The sequence below is a fragment of the Brassica rapa genome, chromosome A04, assembly GCF_000309985.2.
Source record: "Brassica rapa cultivar Chiifu-401-42 chromosome A04, CAAS_Brap_v3.01, whole genome shotgun sequence".
In the NCBI taxonomy this organism is placed as follows: domain Eukaryota; kingdom Viridiplantae; phylum Streptophyta; class Magnoliopsida; order Brassicales; family Brassicaceae; genus Brassica; species Brassica rapa.
In genome coordinates this window covers 2,806,610-2,819,155 of record NC_024798.2, presented here as the reverse complement: position 1 = coordinate 2,819,155, position 12,546 = coordinate 2,806,610, and the positions used below count along the sequence as shown (strand labels likewise).

Genomic DNA, 12,546 nt, shown 5'->3' with positions numbered 1-12,546 from the left:
TTCTATGTTTGTTGATGCATAATTAGTGGACATGTTAATAATGCATTTGCGAAAACTGAATAAGGTCATTTCAACGCTCTCTGTTCTCGCCATGTTGTATGCATTCTTTTGTATCTAGCCAATTGATATGATCACCGTGACCTTCTCTAGCTGATTTCTCCCTTCAAGATTTTAACTGACATGTAAGGAGTTTATTATGGAATGCTTATACTCAATTCTTACTCCTGTCCCATTTGCTTGATTAAACACAAACTTAAAAATAATGTCTTCTGGCCATATAATTTTGACATTCTGTGCCCCTACTAACCTCACTTCGGGTTTTATTATTCACGAAATGGTTTGGTGTTTATCCTAATGATACTAACCTCAGTGTAAATTTCAGAGTATTGATGCCTTCCAGGGCCGTCTCAAATTAATTTTAAACCCTGTTCAAAAAATTATTAATCGTATATTTTATCAAGTTATTTTCAAATTTATTAATTTTATCTGATTTTTTAATTATAAATTATAAATTTAGTATTATATCTAAAAATTTAAAATTGTTTTTTACTATAATTTATCTATATATTTTAAGAAAATTCTTAAACTTTTTATTTTTATATTTTGGACCTTGTTCGACCGCTCCACTTGCACGTGCTGTTAGACGGTCCTGATGCCTTCTGTTAAATGTGATATAACGTGTTCTGTTTCATATATGTATTTTTTTGGTTATATCCAGTGATTAGATTATTGCGAAATTAACACTCTACAGTTCTAGTTAATAGCCCAGCATCCGATGCTTACGTAACGTGGAAGTAAATGATCTGATATTTTACAGTAAACACTGCTCAAATGTAATGTCAACCAGTAACAAGTGATTATTATTGGTAGGGATGGACACTTTACCCGATATCCGAAGTGACACCCGAACCCGATCCGAAAAACCCGAATCGAAATCCGAACCGAAGTTGCAAAATACCCGAACGGGTATTGAATAAGGAGAGATTGGATACCCGAACCCGAATGGATATCCGAAGATAACCGAACATATGTATAATTAACCTTATATTTCTAGTTTACATCTCTCATTTTATATAAAATATTTATATTGATACTACACATACTTTAAGTTGATATGATATATATACAATTACGGAAAAATGATTTACTACTCACTTAAAATGCATGTCAAATTTTTTATTTCAAAAATTAATTAAAAGTTACATCCAAAATTAAAAAAATAATAACCAAATTAATGTCTTTTTAGTTTTAAAATGTTATGTCCAAATCTATTAACCATTTAATCTATTAAAAATAAAAATATTAGTTAACTGAAAGTTATATTTTTAAATACAAGAAACTTGAGAAATGAAAATTTTAATTTTTTTTTTCAAAATCCAAATATCCGAACCCGATCCGAAATAACCGAACCCGAACTAAAAATACCCGAACCCGACCCGAAGTACAGAAATACCCGAACGGGTTATATACCTCTATACCGAAATACCCAAAAATTCAAAATATCCGATCCGAACCCGAACGGGTACCCGAACGCCACCCCTAATTATTGGTATATTGGTCCAACTTTCGAACTATAAAAAAAAGAGAGAATATTTGTTTAGCTTATATAAATCTTCTCCATATACCTTATATGTGGCTATGCTTCTCTATGTCAATATACAGATATGGTATCTTTTTCATGAACAATTCATCTTGTTAAATTATATAAGAATATTTTCTTTTGTACCTAGCTAGCAGTTTTATGATTACTGTAAATGTTAATAACTCACACCATATCAACTGTTTTTCTTTTTCTTCTTCTTCTACCAAGTCGTCCTAAATCTACAGATTGTAGTATTTTTAAAATGTGGTATTTTTGAGTAATTGCTCTTATATATGGTATCATTTTGTTTTCGTATTGTGTTGATTCCACAAAATGCAAGTAGCAAAGACAACAAAGAGAGTCAGCCCTCTGTTATTGATGAATCTTACATCACTATAGCGAATCTATCTTGACCTTATCGATCTTCTGGTCCTTTATATACTTATATTCTCCAGCACAATAAAAATTTACTGTCTTCTTTTGAGTTTCATTATATTGCATCAATTACCAGTAGTTTGGTATAAAATGCTGACCCGCTAGTTTTTTCCAAACCTCCATCTAAACGTTTTGTATGTTTTATGTCTTTTATTAATTTTTTATTTTATTTTTAATGTGAAAACGTCCTTTTTTTTGCTTTTTGTGTGTGTTTGTTGTTGTAAACTAAAAGCGTAAAAAAATATTTTATTTCCATCAAAGATACTGATTTGTTTTTATATTTCAGTGTTTTAAGTAGCAATGATTTCCAGCTGATACAATTCTAAAAGTTATACTGAAAACACAAGACATGTATTGTCTTCGAACGAGATAAAGTACTGCTTTAATGTAGTGGATATGTAACACTTACGAAAACTGTTTCAGTATTGAGACAACAACAAAATAAACAATACATATATAGAGATGACAGATGAATTATGAAATATTTTAAATATTTACAGTCATATATATTTTTTTTTGAGAATTCGTATGATCAGGACAGTTTTTTTTGTTTTGAATGATTTTTTTTTTTTTTTTTTTTGACAGCAAAGAATTTACAGACTCATGTTGACTCTGTAAACCAAGTTGGTAACTCCGCATCCATGTGAACGACAAAGGACGATTGTTTCCTAGCATTGCGTGCTAAGCTATCCGCCCGAAGGTTCGCCGTCCGAGGAACATGAACGATGTCTGAGTTGAGGAAACTTCTTTTGAGAAGTTTGATATCTTCCAAATAGCTTTCGAATGCTGGCCATTCTTCTGGTTCTGAAACCATCTTCACCAATTGAGAACAATCCGTCGCAAACGTTACCTGTAACTGTCTTAAATTCTTCATACATTCCATTGCCCAAATCAAAGCCTCTACCTCCGAATGGAGGGGTGAAAGACATGCCCTTACATTCCTTGCCCCTAACAGACTATCAAACCCCTGTAAAGTACTATACCAACCTTGCCCTAAAAAAGAATCCTTATCTTTCCATGAACCATCTACGAAACACCATCGACCTTGTGTTGCTAGGGAGGAACTGGTCTGTACCGAAGGCTCCCTCGTAGGATCATTTCTCACCTGTGCTTCTGCCCAAAGTGATGATTTTTTTTTTGTTCTAATGTCAAAGAATTTAATACAGTAGTTCCTTTGCAACAGACTACAATGTTCTAGAACGAAAAGTTATTTTGCAAATACTTTGGAAAGCATTTTGCATATTATCTGCCTTGAAAATATTCATTGACTTTAGTGTGGGCACGACAACATGTCACTCACGGAAATAATTTTGGAGGATTCCTACATCAATTGATGCGATTACCACTTCTAGTAGCGTATGTACAGCGTAACCTTTTGAAGAGTATTCTCCATATAAGAAAAATAAATACAAGACTACTCCAGCTTTACAAAAACACTTTAAGAACTGGAAAATACCTATGCCTAAAATAATAAATATGCTGAAAGTTTGAGCCAATTTCAATCAAACGATTTGTTGTTATGATCGATCGGTAGCACCCTCATAATACGATTAAAGTAAGAAATAAAATACACATAACTTATAGTGAGTGGTTCACTCTTAGCATAATTATTACGTCCATTTATCACCGTTGTGGACTAAATCCAAAAGTTCTTAAAAGTTAATTGTTCTCTCTTTTTCAATCTCTCGCTCTAATAAAATAGCGGAAGACAAAATAAAGATAGCAAACCAATACGAACATATATAAACCTAAATCTGAATAATTTTAAAAATGCTTAACTAGAAAGTTTCTACCGGATAACACCGGATTCGAGAGACTAAACTCCATAATATGTTTTCAGCCTATTTATCCCACTGACATTTTTCTAGGTAAACTATTTGTTCGGGCAAATAGACTTTTGCTGACATCGTCTAAGATTTTGGAAGAAATATTAGTTCACCAGAAATCTGGAATATCAGACTTTGAGTATTTGGATACTATGGAGAATATGGAAAAATAGAGAAACACTCTTATGTTTCAGAAATGTCAATTACACTGGAAAACCTCTTTAAAGTTGGCACGACAGGACAATGAAGAATGGAAAGCGGCACAAAAGTATGTTGCTAAGAATCATGTAGCAACACCAACCCAAGACATAAGAAGAAGCCATAGTTAAAGGACAAGACCTCTACATGGATGGACAAAATTCAACTACGACTAGACATTTATGTACAAAGACCGTAAGGGTAAAGTTGGATTGATTAAAAGATATGACGATGGAGTGTTTCAAGGAGCAGGGCAAGCAACAATTCATACAACGAATTCTGCTCTTGAGTGTGTGTTTCAAGGCTTAATATTATCAATGCAAACGCTTGGTAAAAAGGATATAGAATAGTGATTTTCTAAGGTAATTGCAAGTCATGGTGGATCTCATCACAAAGAAATAAATCAGTTTTGGAATGTACAACTACATAAGAGATGTTTGGCACTGGAGCAAAAAGTTTGAAGATGTATAGTTGTGTTGGGTACCAAGAGAATGCAACCCTTTGTTAAAAAAAAGAAAGAGAATGCAACATTCAGACAGATACACTTACAAAACAAGTTACAGTGAATGACCCATCATTTCAATTTCATAAATATGTACCGAGTGTAGTAAGGGTATCCGCAGCGGGAAGCTCTCGTGTTGATTCTCAGTTAATAAAAATAAATTAAATAAGAAAAGTGAAGAGAAATAGAGTGCACACATAGAGGAAATAGACAAAAAACGTTTCTTTAAGAAGGTACTTTTTCAGGGAAAGAAGAGACTTAATTACAGTTGTCAGAGCATGACTAACCCAAATACCCAAATGGGTTTCTAATTTCTTTTTTTTTTCTTTTGGCCGATTTAAAAAAAAAAAATTAAAAAAGAATCAATCGCGGACTGCCACGTGTCAGTAGGGTCCGCATACAGTAAAAAATTCCAACAACATACGTTTTTTATTGGGAAATTGGGCTGTATAACCACCAAAAAAATTATAATTCAATCTATAACTAAAAACCCTATTTTTTTACTGTATCATGTGTCTTTTATATAATATTGCCGTATTGCCCTCTGTTGTAACCGGTAAAACCTGCAAAAAAAAAATTAATAATCATTATATTTTAAAAATAATTTGTGTCCAGTAGAAAGTTACACATCCACACATAATTTTTTCTTCTTCTTCCCTGTTTCTTCGTGTTCCTCTCTCTCTCTCTCAAATTTCTGTTTTTTTTATACGACGAACACATAAATCTCTGTCACATAGCTTCAATCACCTCTACATGTACAACCAGCACAACCATCATCATCATCGTTTGTTTCATCGCCGCCACCGTATTTGCTCCGTCATCATCTCCGTAATTTTTACCTTTCTTCTTTTTCGAGAAATTAAATCGTTTGATTCTCAGATTTGGGAGAGAGCAATGAGACGGACACGATTATCAGAGTTGATTTTTGCAAGAGTATAACATCTTTGCATTCTCGGTGGGTGGCTGAAGGGGAGGTTTCTCTGATTGTGAAATCGATGGTGTCTTGTTTGACGGAAGAGGCGACACGGCAACATGAAGTAACAACGGCAAGTTCTTCTTCCCAGATGTGTCTTGTTGTTTTCTACCTTTTTGTTACTATACTATTTTATTATGTTCTATTACATTTGACGATTAATAAAGAGTGTTCTATTTTGTTTAGAAATATATTTTGTAATTTTCTTAATATCTAACTATCATTACATGTTTTCAATCTGTAAAAACCGTACTATGATTTATATTGTATAGTTTAATATTATATAATATGATTTAATATTGCATAATATTGCATACATTTTGATATTTTGATATTTGGGTTTAGGGTTTAGGGTTTAGTGATTATAGTTTAGGGTTTACTAATTAGAAGGTGAGGGGTTATGGTTGGAGTCATTATTAACTTCTTTCATGCAATCATAGATATTTCATAATTTCACCAGTATGTACTATTCTATTTATTTTGTTCCATTCTATTTGGGTTTAGGGTTTATATTTGGATTTATGGTTTATATTTGGGTTTAGGTTCGCTGATTAGAGTTTAGGGTTTAGTATTTTAGGGGATGGGGTGGGGTTGGGATAAAGTTTAGGGTTCACTGATTAGAGTTGAGGATTTAGTATTGGAACTACATTTTCTCTATTTCTATTCTATAAGACTCATGTAGAATGGTAATGTATTTTACTGGCATTTTAAAATTTGAGTTTAGTTTATGGAAAATTGGGGTTAAACACTGGTTAAGGTTTAGATTTTGATATTTGGGTTCATATTTGTTCCATTCTATTTGGGTTTAGAGTTTATATTTGGATTTATAGTTTATATTTGGGTTTAGGTTCGCTGATTAGTGTTTAGGGTGTAGTATTTTAGGGGATGGGGTGGGGTTGGGATAAAGTTTAGGGTTCACTGATTAGAGTTGAGGATTTAGTATTGGAACTACATTTTCTCTATTTCTATTCTATATGACTCATGTAGAATGGTAATGTATTTTACTGGCATTTTAAAATTTGAGTTTAGTTTAAGGAAAATTGGGGTTAAACACTGGTTAAGGTTTAGATTTTGATATTTGGGTTAACGTTTAGTGATTAGAGTATAGGGTTTAGGGTTTATTATTTAGAAGGTGAGGAGGTATGGTTGGGATCAATATTAACCTCTTCCATAAAATCATAGACATTTCATATTTTCACCAATATGTACTATGTTATTTATTTTGTTTCATTCTATTTGGGTTTAGGGTTTATGTTTTAGTTTAGGGTTTATATTTACGTAAGGGTTTAGTAATTCGGGTTTAGGGTTTAGCATTTAGAAGGTGACGGGGTATGTTTGAGGTTAACATTAATTTCTTCAATGCAATTATAGACATTTCATAATTTCTTCAATATGTATTATGTTATTTAGTTTTTTCTATTTTATTTGGATTTTGGTTTAAAATTTAGATTTATTATTTATATTTGGGTTTAGGATTTATTGATTAGAGTTTATGATTTAGTATTTAGGGGTTAAAGTGTGATTAGAATAAGGTTTTGTATCTAGGGTTTGGGGTTGGGATATGTTTAGTATTACAGATTGTAGATTATGTTATATAATCTATACTATTTCGGTTATATGGAATAGAGCATTCGGTGTATGTGTATGTGACTAATAAAAGTGTAACGTGGATGATTCCTTCTTTCTAATGAAATAAGACTACGTGGACACACATCTATACTATTAAAGCAGGATCCTATTGTCATAATTACCTTAGGGGCATGTTTCCTTCATTAACATTGCATGTTTCATTAAGGGCAATTAAGTAATATTAATAACAAATCTATATTGGGTCATTATTTTTGGATCCAGCCCAAATCAAATCTCTCTTGGGCCATTTGGGCCTATTAAAAAATCAGATTCAATTCTCACTTTTTTTTTTCTTTGGGCCATTGAGTCCAAGTTCAAATAATTTTTTTTTCAACTATTCTTAATTATTATTTTTTTTCCTTAATATAATTTAAGCATTCATAAAAATAATTAAATTTTTTATTGAAAAGTATAAATCTTTATTAAAAGTATATAATTTTTTAATTAAAATATTAACCCCATAATAAAATTAATTTATCAGAGTTATACCAACTTAATTCATTAAAAAAATAAAGTTTAATTTTTTTAACATAAATAGTCATTTAAAATGAAATACGATAAATAAAAATAAAATTTTTAAGTCTTTTATAAAATAAAACACAAATATATGAAAATGTGACATTTACTAAATATTTGTCAATTGAAAAAAAAAACAAAAATAAACCCGCGCTTTGAAAGCGCGGGTCAAAATCTAGTAACACATTATTACCGGATAATGGCAAAGAGGAAGGGTATAACCGGATGAATTAGGATGTAAATGTTAGTTTCTATATTATGTCAAAATCAATGTCACTCACTTAATTTTTCTTCTAAATATGGCTAGTTGGCAAATAAGCCCTTTTTTATTTAACTACATTTGGCTCCCTTCTTCCTAGGTTTCCCCATTTTTGTGGTCCCCCCCTCCTAAAAACTTTCCTACATACCCGGTTAATGCTGCTCTCATATACTTATTTACATACTTTATAATTCAGATATTATTTTCTTTTTTCTTATGAGAAACTTTTTCATTTCTCACCACTAAAGATGATCTAATACATACCGACTATATTAGTTCATCAATATAGTATAATAATGGAAAAAAATATATTTGAATACACATTCTGAAAAACAAAACTATATATTGAGCCGTTCTTGCAAGATAATACTTTGACAAGACCCCTGTATTTTGATCGAATCTCTCTAACCTATGTAACACCAAAATTATAAATATTTTTATTCATCCTAATTCTATATTTTTAAAACATATTTATTCATTCTCACATGACATATCTAACACCAATATATAAAAAGAAAATGTCAGATTTAAAATAGGCGACAAATGATCTATAAGCCCGATCACATGTAGACATGTAGTCAAAATTTTCAACTATATATATGCATAGGCGAGAGTTAATAAGAGTATCACAAAACAACTGCAAATCTTCACGTGTTCTCTTTTGCTCATCACATGTTCTCTTCTTTCTTCGCCTCTCTCTGCAAATCTAATCCTTTCTCTTTTTGGCATCCCTAGGCTCTTTTTGTGATTCATCTTCCAATAATTTAATCCTTTAAAACTTAAATACATACGTATCCACCTACTCAACTTTGGCATGGACAAGAAGAAGGTTGTTGCAGCTTCATCGTCATCGTCATCTTCTACTTCTTTTGATCATATATTTGGTCCAAGAGTCTCTTCTTCATCTTCTTCAGCAACCACTGGACTGTTCACAACCATCTTCCCACGACCCTCTGCGGTACTTAATTTCTATATTTTTACATCTGATTGCATACATGAATCATTCTAATACATATGCATGTTACATTTGTTTACGGGCTCTAAATTCATATACAAACTTAAGCTGATCTACTCTCCAATTCCTTTTTCTTGTGAACTAAAAGGGGATGTTGGGGAGGCAAATGGACTTTCCAAGTCAAGGTGGACATGTGAAGTATCAATCTGCAAGTAACTATCTTTCATGGGATCTTTTTTTGTTTTGTTAAAGATTTAGTAGAAGTAGGCTATGTTCCATTTAGCTTCAGAAACTTTGACAACCAGGTTGTGGTTTCTATTTCAAGTTGGTTACTATAAACGTTCAAACTGTTAAGAAAATCTATTTTTCACGTAGTTAAACGATCAGTTTATATTTTGTGGCCTTGAATCCTCTGGGTTTTAAACAATCATAGATCACGAGTTAGAGTTTATATATTGTTTATTAGATATTTTAATAATTCTATTAATTGTCTATATTTAGTTTTTTTTTTCTCATATTGACAACTTATATAAGTTTGTGATAATAATATGTAGATGAACGAGGAAAAAGAAGCAACATAAAAGAGAAAAACAGTTACCATAATGAGGAAACAGAACCACCATGCAACTTGAGCTCTTCAATTTACTATGGAGGCCAAGAGAAATATTCCTCTACAACAAATACTAATAAAGATACTGTAAGTCGTAGTCCCTATATGTATAATTGATCTCAAAATTATTCTGCTTTTCTTCTTTATCTTTAACTTATGCAGTACAAGAAAGATGCACAGGAAGGCGATTCCAAAAGGGCATCAAGAGGAAACTGGTGGGAAGGTATCATTGTTTTTCTATCCAAAGTTACAGATTTATTTAATTGACAAGGGTTCGTTTTACATTCTTTTGCAAACTTTACTAGTTAAAGATATTATATTTGGTGCATGCAGGGTCGCTTTATTACTAACATGCACTGCATGTCACGCAATCCTGATTTTGAGCAACTGCTAAGGTACTTATATACTATATTAAATGAAATAGAAGGTCCATAAGTATTACGTACGATCTCATGCTTTTTCGTAATTTGTTCACCTAAAGATGAAAATCTAAATATAGTGGATACACATATTAGCTTATCAAATTACCTGAAATTACCTTTTGTTGGTGTAGCGTTTAGATTTTCTTTTAGGTCACACAAATGATAATGTCCAGTCCGATAGAGCATTAGAACACTTCCAAGGAGGGGTTCTAATCAAAAGTTCTTAAAATACAAGAACTTTTGATTAGAACACACCATTGGAAGTGGCTCTTATGGAGCTTTGAAAAACATTTGTTTTGGCCTGTATATTATTACAAAAATAAAAAAATTTGTAAAATTTACTTTCATTTGTTAAGTTTATACAGATATCGCTGATCTAGTTTTGTAACGATTTTGCAGGGAATAAGAGACATATAAATCCCCTTACTATATTAAAGAGTGTAGCATATATTGCATAAACAAAGAATGACTTGTTCTTGGGATGTTGATTTGTTGTTTACGTAAACGCAACGCTAATTAAGACAAGCCTCTTTCTGATTATTTTAAAGTTTGTCTAATATTTGTCTATGTGAAATGATGCTTTATGAATACTTGTACTTTATATTTTACATAATAATGAAGCACATTTGTTACTGGTATCAAAACGAGTAAGCTCATTAGAGCAACTTTGACGGTGCAGATATTATTTGCAGTATCTCACAGCTTTTGTATAAGGACACTTGGAAAAAAAAATATTTGAAAAGGTTTTCAAAGTGTCTCCCCAGAGATACCCTCTCTCTTTATTTCTCAACTTTTTTCTTTGTTTATTCCAATTTATTGTTGAGATATTGACTTGAATACCTCCGATAAAGTTGTTCTTAATATGCTTGGAAAGGTCTTATACATCATTGTTTTGTTCCCCCTCCTATTCATCGTGGGAGCTATATATTTCATATTACTCAAAGTCTTATCAAAGTTCGATATGTAGCACTCCATCTGCTCCGTTGTGCAAGGAGTAACCATTCAGAACCATGATCTAAGTTATAGCGAGTTCGGCTAGTAAAAGAACGTTTTCCCTGAATGCAATGAAAACATATATCGTTCAATAGAAGAGGGGATGGTTTAGAAAGTCAGGGCAGGGGCAGCAACATAAGCTGCATATAGATCAAATAAACTGTTAATGAAGTTCTTTTATATATAGAAACACAAGAAAAACAAAAGAATAAAATACGATTTAATTTGAGATAAGTAGCTAATGAATGCAAACTTTCTTACTGTTGATTGGCACACAATCTTTCAAGATTTGGTTAGTGAACTCGCGAACCATGACTCTCTAAAGCACTAATGACAGCTTTTATTACTACACCACAATCAACTTTTAGAAATGTGTTGCTCTTTAAATATATAACGTGATTTGGCGCCTAAAACATAGGTTTTACCAGCTTTATCCCAGAGCTGGCCCTGGAACTTGCCAATGTGGTCTAACTTCTTTCTAGATTGCTCTGTAAGTCCATTGGATGGTACACAAGGCAATGGAAGCCACCATTAATCTTTATCTTAATGGAAATAGTTAGACCTTGTGGGTTCCACCCCTTGATCAACATAACAGAACACAGTTTGCTATTTGAAACTTCATGGGAAAGACAAAGGAAGATGAGGTTGAAAGTGATGCATAAAAGAAGAAGAAGAAGAAGAAGAAGAAGAAGAAGAAGAAGAAGAAGAAGAAGAAGAAGAAGAAGAATAAGAAGGGTATTAATTGTTGTTGCGTCCTATTTTTTTGTTCTTTTTGAATTTTGCATAGGGGTCACTTTACCCCATTCTTCCTTTGAGGAAAGAACACTTCCATTCTTCCATTGTGAAGATATATCAATTTACCCCCCCCCCCCCCCCCCCCCCCCCCCCTCCCCTTGAGGAAAGAACACTTCCATCAAAATTCATCTCTTCGAGAAGGGATACAATTTCAGAGAAGATCTTTATCCTAACCGTCTTGCATTCTTGAGCAAGATTCATTTCGATGAAGTTCGAGGTTGTGGACTTGTATTCACAGCCGCATGACAAGCTGGCTCATCAAAAGTCGTTTGAAGAGATTAAAGTGAGATTGTTCTCGTTTTCTAGAGAAATGCTTGGCCTTTTAGGTATGTCTTTAGATGCATTATCAAACTCTGTTGAGTTTGTGTCTCTATCCCTTTATTGTTCTATTTGTATTGTTAAAGTTTTAAACTTGGCTATTCGAATTTGTCCGGAAGATCTTATTTGCTATGTAGTGTTTTAACTATGAACTAGAATATGATCCGTGCAACCGCGCATGTGTTTTTTCAAATTGAATCGAGGGATTGTAAGTTATTTTAGTTGCGTATTTCTGTTTTGGATGGTGAAACAATCAAATTGATATGTTAGATAAGTAACTTGTAATTTGATAATTCTATACAAAACAGAATTTTTTTTGAATGTCTTTTTTATAACATTCACTTTGTTTTTTAGTATATGACGTTTTAAAGATTTTTTTCATTGCAAATTAGATGAAATTAATGCAAATTTATTAATTTTTATTCCATATAAATTTTTATATTCTTCGGTTTGAATTATGAATATAGGTGGATAGTTTATGATGATTTTGGTTAGAAAAAATACAAAAAAAAAATTTCTTAATTTTTGTAAGC

At 32.1% G+C, this 12,546-nt stretch overlaps 2 protein-coding genes across 3 annotated transcripts in view; one reads left to right on the top strand and one right to left on the bottom strand.

Annotated features, from left to right (window-relative positions):
* Nucleotides 1-12,546, bottom strand: part of LOC103863213 — a 743,758-nt gene that overhangs the window by 604,064 nt on the left and 127,148 nt on the right. The gene's annotated exons all lie outside the window — the stretch shown is intronic.
* LOC103863144 lies at nucleotides 8,112-10,551 on the top strand. Of its 2 annotated transcripts, none has more exons than XM_009140897.3 (6): nucleotides 8,112-8,878; nucleotides 9,024-9,087; nucleotides 9,430-9,572; nucleotides 9,666-9,708; nucleotides 9,819-9,880; nucleotides 10,307-10,551. In XM_009140897.3, the coding sequence occupies exons 1-5, from the start codon at nucleotides 8,735-8,737 to the stop codon at nucleotides 9,833-9,835; spliced, it is 411 nt and encodes a 136-aa protein (XP_009139145.1). In that variant the 5' UTR covers nucleotides 8,112-8,734; the 3' UTR covers nucleotides 9,836-9,880; nucleotides 10,307-10,551. The 2 variants fall into 2 exon arrangements, with proteins under 2 accessions (XP_009139145.1, XP_009139144.1); XM_009140896.3 differs by having other exon boundaries at nucleotides 8,133-8,878; nucleotides 9,648-9,708.

Excerpts from the sequence above, each read along its gene's own strand:
- LOC103863144 (XM_009140896.3), top strand. The coding sequence starts at position 8,735 with ATGGACAAGAAGAAGGTTGTTGCAGCTTCATCGTCATCGTCATCTTCT. Across the intron at positions 8,879-9,023 it reads TCTTCCCACGACCCTCTGCG|GGGATGTTGGGGAGGCAAAT; the intron begins GTACTTAATTTC and ends GTGAACTAAAAG. Across the intron at positions 9,088-9,429 it reads TGTGAAGTATCAATCTGCAA|ATGAACGAGGAAAAAGAAGC; the intron begins GTAACTATCTTT and ends AATAATATGTAG.